At 33.0% G+C, this 20,530-nt stretch overlaps 3 protein-coding genes across 8 annotated transcripts in view; 1 reads left to right on the top strand and 2 right to left on the bottom strand.

The window, feature by feature from the left end:
* The window catches only part of LOC115881775 (myosin heavy chain, non-muscle), a 141,555-nt gene extending 122,907 nt beyond the window's left edge, over positions 1 to 18,648 (top strand). For 3 of the 4 annotated variants that reach the window (XM_030899418.1, XM_030899417.1, XM_030899416.1), the window contains 9 exons: positions 784 to 940; positions 1,002 to 1,313; positions 2,481 to 3,133; positions 4,083 to 4,382; positions 5,461 to 5,573; positions 7,195 to 7,404; positions 7,462 to 7,581; positions 10,591 to 10,763; positions 16,850 to 18,648. In XM_030899418.1, coding sequence (XP_030755278.1) covers positions 784 to 940; positions 1,002 to 1,313; positions 2,481 to 3,133; positions 4,083 to 4,382; positions 5,461 to 5,573; positions 7,195 to 7,404; positions 7,462 to 7,581; positions 10,591 to 10,763; positions 16,850 to 16,988 — 2,177 coding nt within the window. In that variant the 3' untranslated portion in view covers positions 16,989 to 18,648. Of the gene's footprint in view, positions 1 to 783; positions 941 to 1,001; positions 1,314 to 2,480; positions 3,134 to 4,082; positions 4,383 to 5,460; positions 5,574 to 7,194; positions 7,405 to 7,461; positions 7,582 to 10,590; positions 10,764 to 11,487; positions 11,529 to 16,849 lie in introns of all 4 variants that reach the window. The other variant, XM_030899419.1, reaches the window with a different exon arrangement.
* Positions 9,500 to 10,243, bottom strand: LOC115881776. The gene is made up of 3 exons (XM_030899420.1): positions 10,026 to 10,243; positions 9,756 to 9,969; positions 9,500 to 9,673 (listed from the first exon to the last, which is right to left on the bottom strand). Exons 1-3 carry the CDS (start codon positions 10,037 to 10,039, stop codon positions 9,512 to 9,514), a joined length of 390 nt encoding a protein of 129 aa, XP_030755280.1. The 5' UTR covers positions 10,040 to 10,243; the 3' UTR covers positions 9,500 to 9,511.
* A 1,132-nt stretch (positions 18,649 to 19,780) lies between the features above and the next one.
* The window catches only part of LOC115881782 (serine hydroxymethyltransferase, cytosolic), a 31,512-nt gene continuing 30,762 nt past the window's right edge, over positions 19,781 to 20,530 (bottom strand). For all 3 annotated transcript variants that reach the window (XM_030899432.1, XM_030899434.1, XM_030899431.1), the window contains exon 9: positions 19,781 to 20,206. In XM_030899432.1, coding sequence (XP_030755292.1) covers positions 19,974 to 20,206 — 233 coding nt within the window. In that variant the 3' untranslated portion in view covers positions 19,781 to 19,973. The remainder of the gene's footprint in view (positions 20,207 to 20,530) is intronic.

Raw genomic sequence — 20,530 nt, 5'->3', positions numbered from 1 at the left:
TTATTATGGAAGCTATCTGAAAACTTAAATCGATTATTAATTATTGATAATTGGATATAATTGGTTATTGATAATAAACCAGTTGTTTATCCAGTGGCGTCGTAAGTACTTAAAAAAATAATAGCAAAAATAAAAATGTCTTATTTTAATGATACACCCTGTATCAATATTTATAAAAATTAGAACTTAAGTATCTTAGGTAAGGAGGATTCAATATAATTTACCAGATTTGAAATAAATACTGTCCTAAGGGTAGTTTACTCTTGATCGCATTTCTTACCCTGGGCAAAATGTACGTCTTATAGCCATACAGCCTCCTGTCAAAAATGAAAAAGATCGCTCAACAAACAACCAAGATATTGGCTTGTATCCATCTTAAGTGGGACACCCTGTATATAAAATGCTAATGTTTATCTGTGTCGTCTCTACTGAAGTAACGACTTGCTCTAGAAAGTTGCTAAGATAGCTAATTGACTCTTCTAAAAACTGTCGTCGCCGGATTTTTTGTTTTTCATTTAATTAAAAAAAAGTTTTTTTGTTTGAAAAAATCAAAAAGTTATGGGGGTGAGCCACTTTAGACCGGTATATATGTATATAAAAGCAGTAAAAATAAGTAGGGGGCTCTCCCAAAAAGGGGGGAGGTAATGGGGAAAACGGAGATCATATTTGGACTCAGGAGGACATTTTAAATAAGGCGAGAATGGTGTTAGGGCAGATTTTCATGAAGGCCAATGTTACCAACTCATTATAGAAGTGATGTTATTTTAAATCAAAAACTTTTAGGCGAACGTAGACGCAAGCAAGCTGAAAGTCAGTTAGCAGAAATAACTGCAAAATTAACCGAAGTTGACAGGTCGCGCGTTGAGCTGCAAGAAAAAACCATCAAACTGCAACAAGAAGTCGAAAATGTTATGGCACAATTAGAACAAGCCGAACTAAAGTATGTTTATTTATTTTGCGCTATTAAATCGTTTATTACTACTAATCAACAACTTTTTTAGAGCATCAGCTGCAGTTAAAAGCCAGGCCACACTAGAATCGCAATTTACCGAAGCACAAACGGCTTTAGAGGAGGAAACCAGGCAGAAATTGGCGCTGAGTTCTAAATTAAGACAGTTGGAGTCAGACAAGGAAGCATTACAAGAACAAATAGAAGAGGAAGAGGAGGCTAAGAAGAATCTAGAGAAACAATTGGCTTCGTTGACAGTTCTCTTAGCTGAGGCCAAAAAGAAGGCTGAGGATGAAGCCGAACAGTCGGCTATCTTGGAGGAGAGCAAAAAGAAATTGGCCAAAGATTTAGAAGCTCTTCAAAGGTATGTCTCTAGTTTATTCTATGTAATTTCTTTATTATCAGTCCATTGGATTCTCTCTTGTATTATAATTTCTGATGTATTGTTATTTAGGCCCGATTGTTCATACCAGGCTCAGGTTGAGTTCAGATTTAAACAGGGTTTAAAATTTTTTGTAGGTTGTTTAATGACTTCTTGTCGTTGAACTTAGTTTAAAAATTCGGTATTTCACGATTGAAGTTGTGCTAGCCATTTTTGAGGCTTAAACTGAGTTTTAAATCTTCTTGGATTCTAAATGGAATTACTGAGTTCAGCTTTTTTCAGAGTTCACTTGAACTCGATTTTAAGCTATGTTTGGGCTTAGTATTTCCTTCTCTACATAATGGGTAATCGTTGTGTTATTGTGTATTCTAATAAACTAATACATTTGCCTATACCGGGTGCGTCTGAAAAGTGGCTCAGCCCTATAACTTTTTTATTTTTTCAGATAAAATTAAATGTAATATAATGTAAAAAAATATAAAGATTTGGTTTGTTAATACGACATAAATTTGCATTGATTGGCGTATTCAATTGTTTTTGGTCACTTCCTGTTTCACCGGAAATGACTACAACTTCTGTTTTTTAAATAGCACCCTCGGTATATTTCAATTTTATTCAGTAGAAAATGACACTCCAAATAGAATGACATATGATATGTCAATTTTTAACATTTTCGCATATGGTTTATTTGAAATTGTAACATGTGGTTCCTAACGACAATTTGACTCGAAATACCAAGTGTGTGGTATCAAATTATTCGCAAAAAAATTAGCCACCTTCGTTTCATTTGAAAAAATTGAGATGTGGTTAAAATACGATTTGGGCATCTTTTAACCAAACAGGATAAGACACGAAGAACATTCAGATCTATTTTTCCAAGGTTCCTTGATTAAAAATTAGTGTTTTTGACACAGCTATGGAACTCTAGATTGACAAAATACGATTTTTTCAAGCGAAAATGTCAAAAGTTGACATATGATATGTCATTCTATTCAGTGTCATTTTTTAAGGAAGGTGCCGTTTAAAAGTCAAAGGTTTTTGGTTTCGGTTTCGTTCATTTAAAATATTCGCTCTCAAACACCTCTCAATGTGATAACAAATTAAAAAAATTTTCTAAATAATAATAGCTTAATAATATTTCTTTTACAGGCAAGTAGACGAATTGACAGCGGCCAACGACAAACTAGAACGAAGTAAAAAGAAAATAGCCGCCGAACTCGAGGACGCCAACATCGATCTGGAAACTCAAAGACAGAAAGTGAGCGAACTCGAAAAGAAACAGAAGAATTTCGATAAAATCCTAGCCGAAGAAAAAGCAGTCAGCGAACAGCTCGCCGTTGAAAAAGACGCTGTCGAGAAAGAAGCCAGGGACAAAGAAACTCTAGTTCTATCCCTCAAACGAGAACTAGACGATTCCAACGTGAAAATCGACGAATTGGAACGAGTAAGGAGACAGTTACAGGCCGAACTCGACGAACTGGTCAACAACCAAGGCACGGCCGATAAAAACGTGCACGAACTGGAAAAGGCCAAGAGAAACCTTGAGACCCAGCTGGCTGAGGTCAAAGCCCAGAACGAGGAACTTGAGGATGAGCTCCAGCTGACCGAGGACGCCAAGTTGCGTTTGGAGGTCAATATGCAAGCATTGAGGGCGCAGTTCGAACGGGATATTCAGGCCAAGGAGGAACAGGCTGAGGAGAAGCGAAGAGGTATTGTTAAGCAGCTTCGGGATTTGGAGGCGGAGTTGGACGAGGAGAGGAAGCAGAGAGCGGCTGCTGTGAATGCTAGGAAGAAGCTTGAAGGTTCGTATATATATAATAGCTCTAAAAGCCTAAAGGGCTCATGGCTTGATTGGTTATCTTTCTCCATTTGTTTCTGTCTTTCGCCTTTATTCTCCACCCATCCACACTTATCCTTCTCAAGTCCTCTTCTACATCCTTTTTCCATCTGATTCTCGGTCTACCCCTCCTTCTCTTTCCACCTATTTTACATTTCATTCATACTAGGAATTCTTGCTTCTTCCATTCTTTCAATGTGTCCCGGCCATCTCAGTCTTTGTGCTCTTGCTACTCCCGTTATACTCGGTGCCCGATATAGTTGCTTTAATTCTTCATTTGTTCTTGTCCATATGTTGTCTATCTTCTTTCCTCCAAAAATCTTCCTCAGTATTTTTCTTTCCCAAATCTCTAGAAACTGTTGAACTTTCCGTTGCATTGAACGTCCATGTTTGTTTTCTTTCTTAATAATTTTCTGTAATGCGCTGACACATCTATTTCCTGCCATTATTCTTGCTATAATTTCTTAAGTTACATTTAGATTCCTTAGAAATACGACTCCTAGATATGTGAATGTATCTACTTCCTCAAACTTGTATCGTTTACCTCTCTCAGAATTCAATTGTAGACATCTTCCCTTCTCAAAATCCCTATCTGGCCACTCCATAAATTTCGTTTTCTTCTCATTAAACACTGAGCCTACTTTTTGCGCTTGATTTTCTAGTCTTTTGGTCACCGATATCAGCTCTTTCCGATCTCTTGCTAAGATAACTAAATCATCGGCAAAGGCTAAGCATTGGTGTCTTTTTGTATACAGAAATTCCTCTCTGTTGATTCCCGCATCTTTTATAATTTTTTCTAATACTTCATTAAACAGTACTGGAGATAGTGGATCCCCGTCTTAACAGATTATTTTTTTTATTTTGACAATACCTGATCTGAAACAGAAAAATAAAAAATTGTTCTTTTAATTCAGGCGATATTAAAGAATTGGAAAGTCAGATCGAGCTTCAGTGCAAAGTAAAGGAAGATGCCTTGAAACAACTGAAGAAATCGCAACAGCAGTGCAAAGAAGCCATCAGAGACGCCGAAGAAGCTAGGGCGGCCAGGGACGAACTAGCCGCTAGCAGCAAAGAAGCGGAGAGGAAAGTCAAAGCGTTGGAAGCGGAAGTTTTGCAACTGACCGAAGATTTGTCCAGTTCGGAAAGAGCCAGGAGAGCGGCAGAAACTGAAAGGGATGAACTGTTGGAAGAAATTAATTCGAGTAACGGTAAAAGTAAGTACCCATCTAGCCAATATACAAACCTGGTCATTCTAAATCCGTGGTATCCGTCCGTCTATCTTCCTAAAATTCACAATAATATCACTATTTTTCAAGTCTTGGTAATATGTTTACCAGATTTATATTCTTTACTTAAATCCAAAATAATATACAGGGTGTCCCAGGCTGAGCGTGCATTAGAAGTTTCTAGAGAACCACAATATCTAGATGGGAGATTTTTTGCACATCATAGTTTCACATCGAGATCTATCGATTAAAAATACTTTCAATATGGCGGCACTTCCGGAAATACCGGAAGTTGACAGCAACTTTCTTATTTTAAATGGGTGCCCACATTTTTTATTACATACTTAAATTCTCTGTAAAATTTTATGAATTTTGATATTAAACACTTTATATCTAACATTGACCGTTTTTGAGAAAAAATGTAGTTAAAATTTTTGAACGAAAAAAACTGCCTGTCAAAAATACGTGTATAGCCTAAATGTCAAATGTAGTGATTACCACAGCCACTGTGCCATAAAGAGAAAACATGTGGTTATCTATTTCAAAAATTAAATTGTTCGAATGTCATATAATAATGGCCGCAGCTGTCATAGAATTGAGCGATTAAAAAATTATCACAGTTTACGCTGTCGCTCTCAGTGGCTTAAATTTGTGAACTAGGACTTATACCACTTGCCAAATATAGGACTTCTTGACTAACAATATTTTAACTGTAAGTGTGGGTTTACATGCATCCTTCTTGCGTTGTCCGTCGTTGATTTTATGCAATTTTATTAGTTTATTTAAAAAATTACAGCTCACATATAGGAGCGACGGAACGACAGACGACGCATAACGGATGCATATAGACACACCTTAACTCGTTTTCGTAAATTTCGGACTTTCACCACTTGGTAGCTAAGGGATCCTTTTAACAATCACATAAACAATGTCCATCATTGAGTAGACATTTGCAGATATAAGTTTAAATCATAGTGCGATTTTCTTGTCTTTAAATAACTTGGATTATGTAGAATAGTTCTCGACTTCTATTGAATTTTTAATAATTTGATAATGGTACTTTCAGGTACTCTTTTGATCGACGAGAAACGTCGATTAGAAGCCAGAATAGCCACGTTAGAAGAAGAAATCGAGGAAGAACAAAGCACAAACGAAATGTTACAAGACCGCGTCAGAAAGGTACTTACTCTTCTGTTTTCTATTATTATAAAAGAACTTTCACGTCAGTTATATTCTGGAGAATGTAGAGAGTTTTAAAACTAGCCAAATATCCATTTTAGCCGTAACAGAATAATAAAAATTGAGATCTTTGGGAGATCGTACCCAAGCAGCATTTTCACGACTTGCGACCACATGTTTACTAAATCCAACGTTGGATTAGTTACAAAAAATAGTTAGCTCCTTACCTTGGGTATTAAAATAAATGTAAACGTTGTTGTAACGTTGTGCCGACGTTGAACTAGTATTACAATAAAGTAAAAGCTTCTGCGACGTCGAATAAACGTTGTCTTGTAACCTTTTTTGCTTAAGTGATCTTTAGGTGATTCGGATAACGTAGTTACAATGTTGGGCAATAAAGAGTTTTCCGACGTCACTTTCAGGACCTATTCGAACGTTATGCAAACGTCGTCTGTTTTACTAATTCCAACGTTGTTTAGATTTCCTTATTCTTACGTTGGTAGGACGTCGAGCCACTACCTTTTTGCAACTGTATTGAACCATAACCTTAAATCTTAAATTTTCACTTCATTGTTCTGTTCAGTGAGACAGTTCAGTGCTGTTTTTGTTTTTATAAAAAAAACTTAATTAAAATGGGAGATAAGAAATGTACATATAAAACTAAATTTAAATATACATCGACATATTACCGATACTTTATCCACTCCCTCGTTTATTTAGAATATAGAGGGCTGCACAAGCTAGACTCTAGGATGACTAAATTAGGCAATCTTATACTAGTATACTACCTGTTAAGGCTGAACTGCGACTTTATTAGTCCAGTGTGCGACTACTCGAACTACTCCATCTTAATCTCCAAAACAACAAAGAGAAAACCGCCATGTTGTTGAATAAGAAAATGTTTCGTTCCTAAAATAGCAATTCCTGATTTTTGAATGCATTAACTTGAAATATTTGACCCTAAACAACACGCGGAAACAATTTTTTCGACTGCGAATAAATTATTCCCATTTTACTAAAAAAAAATTCAAGAAATTTTTTAAAACTTATTTAATTTTAAAGCCCATTAGTATTTTTCAAAGTAGAAACAATACATTTATCAATAAAGTTGTTTGCGTTAAACTTTTTTGCCTTGGGTAACGAGTTACAGAGTCGGTTAAAGTGTTTCAATAATTATAATCCTCAAACATCCTCCACACTTAAATACTTTTGTTTTGTTTTCCTTTACTGCCATCTGGCATATGTCTGTAACTAATTCATAAAAATAATATTTTTACTATAATTATCCCAATTTAGGATAAAACGCGACTTAGACGCCATATTATTTTAGTTTTATATTTCTGTGAATTAGGATTTTAAACAAAGTTGCAGTTTGTACTAAATTAGGCTGCTAGCCAACGTCGGTATCCAACGTCGTTTCGACCCAAAAATTATTCTCCAAACTAGTGCAGACTAGGATTGGCACGAGGTTGTGCCGACGTTGCGCCCCGATGTTTGGTAACGTGACACAACGTTGTCCCGACGTCCAAATGCTGCTTGGGTATGTACATCTAGTGTATGTTAAATATTCAGTATACTATAATCATCGGTAGGTGTCTACAGTTTCTTTATATTTGAATAGGCTCAACTTTCAATTGATCAACTTACCACCGACCTTTCGAGCGAAAGATCAGCCAGTCAGAAGATCGAATCGAATCGGATGCAATTAGAAAGGCAGAACAAGGAATTGAAAGCGAAATTAACCGAATTAGAGACCGCACAGAGAACGAAAACGAAAGCAACCATCGCTGCCTTGGAAAGCAAAATCAGCAATTTGGAAGAACAGCTTGACGTAAGACTACTAATAAACACTAATTTCTTTTAGTAACTTTTTTTCTGTGTTTCTTAGGTGGAAGCTAAGGAACGCCTTACCCAACAGAAAACGAATAGAAAGTTGGATAAGCGGATCAAGGAACTTGTTATGCAACTAGAAGACGAAAGACGTCACGCTGATCAATATAAAGAACAAGTAAGTATTTTTCTATCACAAGTTTAATCTCTCGAAAAATTCCTATATGGGTATTTCGCCACTGCAAGAAAATCTACAAAATAAAATAGGTAGTTTTTGTAAACACTGCTGCGTTAATCCAACGGAAACTAAATGTCAGCAGTTAGGTTTACAGATAAACAAATTTGCCCAACGAACAAGAAAACGCTTAACGTTTCGGAAAGTTTATCTCTTTCCATCGTTGGAAGCAAAAAAAAAATACAAGAAATAAAGAAAAAAAACTATTTAAAATATTCAACTATTCGAGAACACTTTATTTTTATTTTTTAAACAGATACGTCTACAAAAACCGTTGACGTTTTCTTAAAATTACATTATAACAAGTTAAACTTCAGAATTAACAATTACTTAATAAGGTAAAACCAAAAGGCCTCAAACTTTCTGTATGATTATTTTTAATTTTTACGGATGTTATGTTCTTTAAAATCAATGAAGCGATTGTCATACATTACTAACATCTACAGATGCGGTTATAGCTGCGGCCAGATGAACGACCAGTTTCAACAGAGTTGTCAGATCTAACGATTGTTTACGTTTTACCAATTAGAAAATATTGTTTCAGAAAGAATTAAGTTTCAGAAATGTTAAAATATCCGAGTTAACTAAAAAGCGAAGTTGCTATTCATGATCTTATTAAATGTTCTAATATTAAATAATTCATTTAACATATTCTTGGATGTTTCGTTAATACATACTTAACTGGTGTGGTATGGAGTAAGTAAAATCTCCAACCTCGACTACACGATAACGTCGTTATTTCCATGTTTTTCAAATCCGCGATGCCTGCTATTCCATCAGTCGTTTCATAACAGAATATTCTACATCCTACGTCTATGTAATTTAATATGTGTAGAGTGAGACATGTAAGTCGTGAGATTTTCAGCATTATATCAATAAAGGACAAAAACGGTATTGTTCCTAAAGGTGCGTCCAGTCTTGAGCATTTTAGCCCGAACGAACCGAGCGCGCACGAGCAAGCAGAACAAATAGGCCGAACAAAAAGCATTCTGTACGCGCGACCGACAAAAAGGGAGATATTTTGTTTCTTTTTTCTACTGATGGCTCTTATCGACTTTAGAAGTAAACATATTAGGGCCATCGTAAAAAAAGGTCGTCAGGCACTGGCTCTAAATATAAGCAGGTAGAAAGTTTAGCTTCCAGTTATTTCAATGTTTACAATATAAATTCCTCTTTTTTATTGTTACTGAGAATCTACAACAGTAAATACTTCTATTTTTATGAATGTTTAAGTTACTTTTACTCTTAATTTTTTTTTAAAATATAATGTATCTAGTAGAAATATAGTATAATGGACCCTGTTTGAAAAACTTTAAATTAAATATAATATTTAAAATACAGTTTTCCTCCTTGTACATGACTTCAATACAACTAAAAAAAATAATTTAATAAAAAAACAAGTGGTTGTAGAAAAACTTTAAATATGATTTTTTGAATTTTTACTAGAAAACTACTTTCCCTTTGATCCAGTCTGTATACTATTTCTTTGGATTTTCTGCACGTGTGCAAAATCTACACTAAAACACTATATCTTATAGAAAATAAAATATTGTGCGTTGAATACGTTGAATATTATGCGTGGGATTTCATCTGAAAAATTATTAATTTGGAAGAAAACCGGCAACAAGCGGCAGAAAATAATATTTGAGTGCAGTCTACTGGTCGCAACGACCAACGGACGGCCAGGACGTTAGTGTGCACTGGATCATTTGATTTAATGGTTTTAGAGGTAGCACCGGCCTGGCCGGTGTGACCTGGTCGTCAGTGTGTTCAAGCCCTAAGGGTCTAGATTCTAGATGTTTCACCAATGTATAATTTATCACATTCACATGGGGTATTTTGTATATTACATTTTTTGTTTCTTGTTCTGTATTCATTGGTTTAGTATGTGATAAAATGGATCTAAGTGTATTTTGTGTTTTGAAAGATGTTTTTTGAATGCTATTTTATCTCCCACACCTCCTCCTGTTGTTGATCTGTTGTCCAATAACTTTCTATATTTTACACGTGTGGCATTTTTCCAATCTTTAAATCTCTAAACAGAAAATTTTGGTTTTAATTAAACATTCATAATTTAAAACAGTACATAAAAAAAAGTGTGTGCTCTAAAAGAATACCTTTTGCCACATTTGTCTTGTTAACGAAGGGCCTTTTCCTACGCAGTTTATTTTCAGCACAAGCTCATACCATTTATTGTTTATATAATTGGGATCTATAGTAGGATTTATAGATCCACTGCGAAAAATGTAATCATTTTCCATTGCCTCGACATACCACTCATATTGTTCATTATTTGTGATATTTTGTGACCTTTTTCTTTTTTGTGTAAATCTGGTCAAATTTTAATTAATAAAAATATATATTTATAGAAATTCTAATTTACTTACTGCTCTTCTTCCATAGTTGATAATAAATTTGTAAACAGAATTCGTAGAGGTATAAATACTTTTAAAAAATTAGCACAGTTATCAATGTCAGAGACCTATCAATATTTTAATTGTTGCGGTATAAACATAAGGATGTAACCATGACACACAGGGCATCCGTACAGCGTAAGTTATAGAATACCATATTATCATAAAACTGTAATACCCGGTCTTACACCCTATGTCACGTTACACCACTGTAAGTTTACTGCGGTGTAACAAAATATTACAGAATGTCTATACCTATGTGGCGGATTCATCTCTCCAGAAAAATCCTTTATGGGTTTTTCGCCACTGCACTGCAAGAAAAATCTACAAAATAAAATAGTTATTTTTTGTAAACACTTCTGGCGTTAAACCTAAACGGTGGCTGCTTGTCAGAAGTTGTGTTTACAGTAATAAAAATTTGCCTAACAAAGAAAAAAATGCTTAACGTGCAGTGGTGAAAAACCCATAACGGATTTTTTTGGAGAAAATATTACAGAATCGCACCATTAATTTGTGGTTTGTTTTTTATCTGTTTTAGGTCGAAAAAGCAAACTCTAGGGTGAAAGCTCTCAAGAGACAGCTCGACGAAGCTGAAGAGGAAGTGACAAGAGAGAAGGCTCAAAAGCGTAAGGCGCAGAGAGAGTGCGAAGACATGATCGAATCGCAAGAGAGTATGACGAGGGAGCTCAATAACCTAAAGAGCAAAATAAGGTAGGGTTTACCATTCGATTTTTCATAATTTTTCGAGTTTGAAATAAATTTTTATACACTATTCAGGTTTTTATTAATAGTTAGAGATATAAGCAATAATGTATCTGTCCACGGAAATAAAATGACCAGGGCTAGTATATCGTATATCGTCATTGAAATGTGATAAACTGCTAACTCCATTATTCCTAATTTTGCATGAGAGCAAAAAAATGGTTCAAAAAATATGTACACATGTATGAAGTATATTCATGCGTTAATATGGCAAAGAGATAAGAATATTTGTTAGGGAACAATAAAAATCAATATTTCGTGTTGTTTTATTTTTTTCAGACAAAATAGGGAGATAGCACTGGGTTCGGAAAACTACATGTTACTTTGAAAAACTACATAAACTACATTACATGTAGTTAATTCTCTTTCTAATGGTTTAAAAAAACTTATTAACGTAAAAAATGGAGTTAGCAGGTTATCACGTTTCACTGACGATATGATCTAGGATATTAGATAATTATGACCTAACGTCGAACGAACCTTGTACAGATTATACAACTGGTTTGCTACATACAGAACGAAAGTGCTTAACGTAAAAAATCAAATTTCTTCAACCTGTTTGACAGATCCATTATTATCAATTATATAATTATTGGCTGCTGTTTTAGCACAAACAGCGATCAATCAAATTGTTTTAATTGTTATTTTAAAATGAACGATTTATCATTTGCAGCAGTTTCAGATGATAAACGAGCTAGAGAATAATCGATATCGGTAGGTGGTAAATCTGTGTGAATGCGAATAAGCCGCATTTAACGGCTTACGTAACTTGTGTAAAGCACACACTATACGCTTTTTTGTGTTAAACTGTGTTAATTTAAGCGAGACTCTTGTTGATATATGTACAGAGTGGGTCATATTTAAGGTGGCATTTCTAAATATTGCAACATTAACGTCATCATAGCAAATTATTTTATTAAAACAAAATATTTATTTGCCATCATCCTTTCTATCTTCATAATCATCCACTCTGTATAAACGATAGATATATTTATATGTTGACGGAATATTGTCAGATGGTAGACATAAAAAAATTGCTTTGCACTAAAAACAACATATTATATGAAACAGATCGTGATACTTTAGATTTATAGTAACATACTATCGAGAAAAAAAACTACGTCAGAGATGGCTGGAGAATGACAATCGATGATAATTTTGGCGCAGTCAAGCCCAAAATTATCAGTCATTCATTACTTGGTCTTAAGAAGGTTTTAATTTATTTTTATATTGAGTAAAAATGATTTTTAAATGTTGTAGTTTAAAAGTCGAGAATTTTTTTTTAATTAAACTTGTGTCTGGAAACGTTCTATCCTTTTTTAATCTTTCTATCCTTTAGTGTTAATTTTGACAAGTTTTATGTCAATTTTTAGTAAATGACGTCTAGAGATCGACTGCTCCAAAATTATTATCGATTGTCATTCCCCAACCGTTTTTGGTGCCGTTTTTTTTCGATATTACTGTACTATGATATGTAAAAGAGTCATATAAATCACATGTTTTGACACAATTTATAATCTACCATTTTTAGAATCGCCCACTCTGTACAGGGTGGCGCCTCTCATACGCCGGCACCGTGGAGACTTCAAGAAGGACGAAAGTTTGTATTGAAATGAAATTTTGTGAGCATATATATGTGGTTAATTCAGAGCCCTTTTTAAAAATATAGAGTTCTACAGGGTGTCGCCAAAAAAAGTTATTATATATTATAGGTATATCACAGCCACCCCCCTAGATTTTTTCAAACAATACAGATCTATTGACGCAAAATCATTAAAAATTAAAATATTTAGGAAAATCTTCGTCTGAGGGGTAGGCAACCTTAATAATATTTAGAAGATATATAAATTCCCCATTGAACATCGGAATAATATACTGGGTGTTCCATTTAAAATAAAGAAAAAGCTTTTTGCTTTATGAAAATTCCATTAATTTTAATTTTAAAAATTTAATTTTTTTAATTAATTAATTTTGTCTCGCCCTGTATAACTTTTCGGGTCAAATTTCAATAACAAAGTTGTGTTTTTTGTAATGAAACACCCTATATATTAATTGATTTTCGGACTCTGGAAGAAAAATAAAGGTGAGTTTTATAAGAGAAGTATGTGACTAAAATGTAAGGTTTTTGACATATTTAACATTTTCTAGAAATAAAGAACAATTTTCAAAAGCTACCTAAATTGGAATTTACCCGGTATAGCCTAATATGTAGTTAAATTAACTATTGTACTTTAAATCAAATTAAAACTTGATCCAAAAAGTTATACGGAGTGAGACAAAATTAATATTGAACATTGGTCACTCTTAAAAGCATGTTACTCTTTTATTTTAAATGGAACACCGTGTATATTATTCCGTTATTCAATGGAGAATTCATGTCTCTTCAAAATACTATTATGGTTGCCTACCCCTCAAACAAATATTTTCCTAGATATTTTCATTTACATGATTTGATCTGAGTAGATCTTTATTATTTGACAAAATCTAGGTGGCTGTGATATGTCTGACATTACTTCAACGTAGCTGTCTAATTAGTCCAACTTTAACAACTAGTTATCATTTTGTGTCAGTTAAAACAAAAAAAATTCTCACATATTTGCCGAAAATGCAAACTTATCCTACATCAGAGAGAATTGATATCATTCTATTAGTTAGTGAATGCAATGTGCATTCACCAATTAATAGAATTCTTAAATGCTCCAATTTTATCTTGTCCGGATTTTTTTTTATGGGGATATGTTAAAGACGGTGTTTACAAAACTCGACCAACTATTGTGGACAACATGAGAGAAATTATTGTAGCTGCTTTTCGAGGTACAACTCCACATAATGCCTTTTAAAATGAAACGATCCTTTTGAAAATACAATCATTTTATGCAGCATTTTGAGCATTTGATTTCATCTAGCTAATTTTTGTCATATAATTATAGGTTTATATCTAGTTTTAATTCTGTAATAATTAAAATATGTTTTAAACGTGTATCTTTTTATTACCGTTGAGTATTTGTTTTAAACGTGTATCTTTTTATTACCGTTGAGTATTTTACTCCACAATCTTTAATTTTTGTTAAATTAACAAAAGGTATATCTCAACCTTAATAATATTTTGATAAGATATTTATAATTTAAGATATATAAATTCCCAATTGAAAATCGGAATAATATACTGGATGTTCCATTTAAAATAAAGGAGTAACTTGCTTTTAAAAGTGACTAATGTTCTATATTAATTTTGTCTCACCCTGTATAAGTTTTCAGTTTGGTTTAAGATAGCTTTTTTTGGGAACACCTTGTATAATTCTATATATTTTCATAAAATGCTTTCAGTTAACCTACATATTATGCTGCCAAAATTTCATTACGATATAAACTACCGTTCTCCTTGGAGCTTCCGCGGGGTATGAAAGGCACCACCCTGTATCGACGAGGATATTATGTTTATATCATTGCAAAACACTTATTAAGATTGGCAGACTTAAAAAAATGCTTTGCACTAAAAACCTCATAGAAATTTTAGATCGTAATTCTGTAGATTTATAGTTTTAATGGTAAAAGTCACGTGTTAATTTTATATGCCCATATATCATCAATGGGGTCAATACATAATGAAATTAACTACATAATTCCATATGTTTAAATGCTCGTTATTATATAGAAATGTTTATTTTCTAATGTTGTTTTTTACACTTGTTAAAGTATGAATCAAATAATTGTACCCGCATTTACTACGAACGAATCCCTTCAAACTAGCATACCCGAAATGTTACGCAAAGTTAGAGGCGCTTCGATCGAAATTCAGTAAGTTACAGAATGCCCCTGTAAGCTGTCCTTTTTGAAGTTTTTACTTTTTACTTTTTTTGTGCTGAGCGTCATGGAAAACAATATAAAAAATAATTCCCCTTTTTTACCCCCCACCAAATTATACTAGTAACTGTGATTTAAGTGTGGCAAGATTGTGTTATTAACAAATCGCAAATATACTAAAACCCATGCGAAAGTGTGACATGCATGAGCATAAATGAAGAAGTTAAAAAAAGAGAAATATGTATGTAATAGTTTCACAGTTTTCTGTTTTGCACAAGGTTAGAGAAATCCTAGAATAAAAAGATTACAATAGAACCTTCTTGAATGAAATGAATATATTTTTAGTTTTTTGGTTTTAAATTAATAATTTTCAGAACTGTAACTACTGTTTTTAGAACTGTCTAACTGTTTCTTTTGTAGTCTCCTTATTCAATCTCAAATTGAATTAGCTCATGTTGGACTACTCAATGTCAGAGCTTGTTTTATTTTACCAGATGGTGGTATCAGTAACTAGATAAAAAATGAACATAAAATAGCTGCTCTCCATTCGGTTACTTTTTTCTGTATACAGAGTTTTTTGACACAAGAACGGTTTAAGATAATAATATTTTAAATAAATTTAATATATTTGTTAAAAAATAAGCAACCTTTACAAAATTTTATATATTTCGGTCTAATCTTGGGGTTTCTTATTAGCTAACCCTTGGGTAGATTATTGCTAATACATTAGCCTAATAAGCTAATATTATGTTATTACGCTTATCTAAGATTAGCTCAAATAGTACAAACAGGGTTGGCTAATTAATAAACTTCTCAATTTACCAAACAATGGTAGTCCGTTAGCTAACCATTAGCTTAATTGTTTAACCTTAGGCTGATGTGTAGAAAAGCTTTAAGTTAACTAAATATGAAGTGAAGTAATGCAGTCGATGTTGAAGCCTTTGGTGTTTACAACATCAAAATTAAATACTGGTATACCACGATTCACCAAACACTGAAAAAAACCTGAACGCATAATCACTTTAGCATTGGCAGATGCTTAAAACTAAACTGTTTATAGTTTTATTCATCTGCTAGTGATGCTAATGCGGTTAGCGAAACTCCCTTCCAGAGATTAAAGTGTTTGGTGTATTGTGAACTTATTGGTTAACAATTGGTTAAGTTGTGAACTTAACCAATTGTTTGTTAGCTAATATAATAATTAGCTAAATAAGTAGTAGTCATTGCGGCACTTTGGACAGACAGTAGACTTACCGATTTTGCTGTCTGCTTACGGTTTTTGTTGTCTGTTTTGCTATTTTTACTCTCTACTTCACACTTCTTGATGTCTATTTTATTGCTTCTTTTGCCGTTTTTGCTATTTGTTTTAATGTTTTGCCTCTCTATTTGTAGAGGTATAAAAGCTGACAGCATAAAAACACTAAAAAAAAAGATAGGAAAAACAGTAAAACTAGTAAAACAGACATCAAAAAGTGTGAAGCAGGCAATAAAAATAGTAAAACAGACAAAAAAATCTGTAAAGCAGACAGCAAACTCAGTAAAGGTATGCTGTTTGTCCAAATTGCCGCAATGACTACTTAATTATTAACTTTAATAAGCTAACATAAACATTAGACTGATTTTTACTCCAACTTAAAGCTAGCTAACCAAGCTGACCCAAATTACTCAGGATTTTCGAATAGAAAGCAGCTTATAAGAATGGTTAGTTAAATTTCATATAGCATTTTTAGCTTTAAAAAATGTTAGCTAACATAAATTAGCTAACCCAGCTAGGTTGACATTTTAGCTAAACATTAGCTAACCCAAATTACTCGGCATTTTCTAATGGAAAGCAGCTGATAAGAATGGTTAGTTAAATTTCATATAGCATTTTTTAGCTTTAAAAATGTTAGCTAACCAAGCTAGGTTAACACTTTAGCTAAACATTAGCTGACCCAAATTACTCGGGATTTTCGAATGAAAAGCAGCTGATAAGAATAGTTAGTTAAATTTCATATAGCATTTCTTAGCTTAAAAAATGTTAGCTAACAGAAATTAGCTAACCAAGCTAGGTTAACAATTTAGCTAAACATTAGCTAACCCAAATTACTCGGGATTTTCGAATAGAAAGCAGCTGATAAGAATGGTTAGTTAAATTTGATATAGCATTTTTTATAGCGACATTTGTAAAGAAATAGCTGTATTTTACCCTTTTTATATTTTATCTCTCTAAAATGGCTTGGTTTGCGCAGAAGGGGCACCGGCATGGGCCTGTCCTCGGCCAGGCTGAGCTCGGCGAAGCGCGGCTCCATCCAGACGAGCGGCAACGGTTCCGGCGACGACTCGACCACGCAGGACGAAGCGATGGACGGCGACGAGGGACCCAACTAAAAAGTATTTCGCAACACCGCCGCTAAGTCGCGCTTATCGACGCTTTCCAAAAACCATAAAACTACTCTATTTTAGTTTATAAACGTTTTTATTTGTTAAAGCTGCATTGTGAGATCTAACCACTTTTTATTTCTTTTATTTTTTTTTGTCATGGAATAAATTCATTAGGGTGCCCGGTGGCGAAGAGGTACAGCTCTCGTCTACCAATACAAAGGTTGTGGGTTCGAATCCCACAGCCGGCACTTCATCAGCCGACTATTTTTAATAAAATAAAAATAGTTTGGGTACCTAGGTCGACTCAGCCTTAATGAACTTTAAATGAGTACTTGGGATTTACAATCCTGAGGTAATAATAGGCGGTTGAACCGTAGTTCTAGCCACATTACCTTCCTTGTATACCGAACGGCTCTAGCGCCTACTCCCAAGGCGTTAAACGCTATATACGGGAGCTATTATTATAATAAATTCATTAACGGTTGATTCATACTTCAGAGTGTTAGTCTTAACCTTACCCTTAATAATCCTAAGAAATTAACCTTGAAATTTTTAAAAATGCCCTTCATTTAGTCAGTCCTATTAGTCAAGGAAAATTTCGACAGAAGATATTCAAAAAATAGCAGAAAATTAAAATGAGAGATACAAATGCAGAATATACTTCCTGCTTGACTTAAGAATATTCTAGTATGCGCTTGCTCTCATATAAAACATGGGTTAATGTTAAGGTCGAAGCATTCTTTTTACTACTTTATTATCCAATTTTTTTAAAAAAATAACTATAGTATATCAAAATTATTAAGATATTTATTGAGTTTTGTACTAAGTAACCAACACTGCCTTCTTAAAACAGATTCAGCTTTTTTGTCTTCCAAAAAAAAATAGTGTTTTTATAATACGAAGTTGAGATCTCACAGTGTCGCTGTTTAAAAGGCATTTTTTATTAAAACTAACCCTAATATAATGTTGCTTTGTCTATGTATATATATTATTTAGTACTTAGTAAACTTTCTATATTTCTACAGGGAATTATTTATTCTGGTGACAAATGCTATTATTTGTAAAAAAATAATATATTTATTTTGAAAGATTTCTTTTTGGAGAATGATAAGAGTTAAGTTTAAAACTATACTACCCTTGCTGTAATACTGCACTTATTTTGATGTTAAATCGTACTCTACATAGATTTTTTTAATTAATTTATGAGTCTTTTTTATTTTTATAATTATTAGTCATTATATTTCCGTCTTTTTTTAAGGTGTCTAATTCTTTAAGACTGTAATTGATGTCTATTATTGTTCAACAATGATCAATTTAGGAAAAAAAACTAAATAAATTCGAATTAACGAAACTTTAGGTCTTTCTAGAAGGCATTTTGATATTTCTGTTCTTTTTTATCAAATAATTGAAATCATATTTCGATATCTGCTAACAATAATTAGATATAGTAATTATAAAGGAGGTAAAACATTTTGATACATTATATTTTGTAGAATATATTTTTTGTAAAAAAAGTACGTTAGGCTACCAGTCAGTAATCAGTTTTTGATATATGCATGTTTTTGTATATTGAAAGAAAAACTTACCGCATTTTGTATATAAATTTCTTACACGGGGTTCAGGGCTCATATAAATACAATACGATTAATAAATTTAATAAAATCTATACAGATTCTATTTGAAGTTTTATTTTACTAATTCGTATTCGTTGAAAGTGTGATAACTTTTAACGTACCTGTATAAAACTACCGAGCGAAAAAATACACTCTGTGATTTTTTACGTAAAAAATATCTCTTTGTAAAAATCGCTACAAGCAACCGTTCTTAAGATATTTAGAATGGAAATAGTCAATACATGTCATTATTGACGAAAAATAAACACGTTGTATAGATAGTAATTTCACTGAAATAATAAATTTGGGAAATTTTTATTTTTTTAAATTAATCATAAATTTTTCTGCAAAAAATGATGATAAAACAGTTTCTATTGAACATTTGGCATAAAAACATTTCAAATTTATGATTAGAGTCTAATAACTATTTAGTCAACATGTTTAATTTATGTCAATGATGACAGGTATTGATAATTTCTATTCCAAATATCTCGAAAACCATTACTCGTAGCGGTTTTTACCAAGAGACCTTTTTCACGTAAAAAACGTCGTAAATGTATATTTTTTTACTCAGTAGTTTTATACAGGTACAGACGAAAAGTTATTACTCTTCAAACCAGTTAAAAAACATGTAGGTGGCGCCCTCTACTAGTAAGAGCCATATTGACATCAAAATCAAATTTCTCATGTCAAAAAACTCCCAGACACCAATTTTCATCGAAATATTGACGTTACTTCAGAAATTATTTGGAAAAAATCGAAACAAAAATGAAACTTCTACACCCTGTATCTCCGAAACTAAGCATTTTAGGACATATATTTATACGAACTTTTTTACTTATTTTTATCTGCAGAATATGTTACCGAAGTTTGGTTTGGTTTGGTCATCCAAGAAACCTCTGTGCAAAATGTCATACTTTTAGAAGCGATTTTAACAAATTTTTGTACAAACTTTTACCCCTAACTTTACACTCTAACACCCTAACTAGGGATAAATTTCCAAATAGAATTGTTTCGCCTCTGTGTGCCTCTGTCGAGTCGCGTTCTTTTTGGCTGGGTTTACACGGCTTATGTTGTGCGTGGACCTGGATGTATTTATAAAATATATATTTTTTCAAATTCCTTCCTATTTTTTTATTCAATAAGATACACTTTATTAATATGTAATTATTAAAACAAGCAAAATTTAATAGTAAAAAGTTTATTCGAAAATATTCATGTACAATATAAAAATAACATCATACAATTGACGATGGATGAGTCACTAGTCAAAATATATAATGTTATACATATAACATTAAATATTTTGTATATAATGAATGATTTACAAGAAATTTGGAATTACATTTTGAATATGGATCAATTTGGACTTATGAATCTAGTACTCTGGATATCCAGGCATTGGAAATTGTTCGCTGAAGCATTGGACTTCCGCTCTCAGGGCTTCAATTTTCTCAGCGAACTTTTCGTGAGCGAATTTTTTGAAATCTACTAGTTTAGGTCCGGACGCATCACTAATTTCTTTCGCTAATAATATGGCTTTATGAATAAATTCCACTACTTGATCGATATCTTGCTCCTTAAAGCCCCTAGTGGTTAATGCAGGTGTACCTGAAATATATACACATCAGGAATATTTGAAATATTAAGTATTTTTTAAATAACAATCAAAACTAAAAATATCTTTTTTAAGAAAGTCCTGTATGGGTATTTCGCCACTTGAACTGTAAGCAAATCTACAAAATAAAGTAATGATTTTTTGTAAACATCGTTAATCCAACAGAGACCAACTTGTCAGCAGACGACGGGGAAGATATACTTCTGAACTGAAACGGTAAGCATTTTTGTTTATTAAGGTGCGTCCACATTGCTCGTTATCCTGCTCGCGCTCTTGCTTCTGATTGTGCTTGTGTTGCTTGCGCTTCCTGTCGTGTT

This window comes from Sitophilus oryzae, unplaced genomic scaffold (assembly GCF_002938485.1).
Source record: "Sitophilus oryzae breed Bouriz unplaced genomic scaffold, Soryzae_2.0 scaffold_173_pilon_pilon, whole genome shotgun sequence".
Taxonomy (NCBI): domain Eukaryota; kingdom Metazoa; phylum Arthropoda; class Insecta; order Coleoptera; family Curculionidae; genus Sitophilus; species Sitophilus oryzae.
This window is presented reverse-complemented; position numbering and strand designations above follow the sequence as displayed.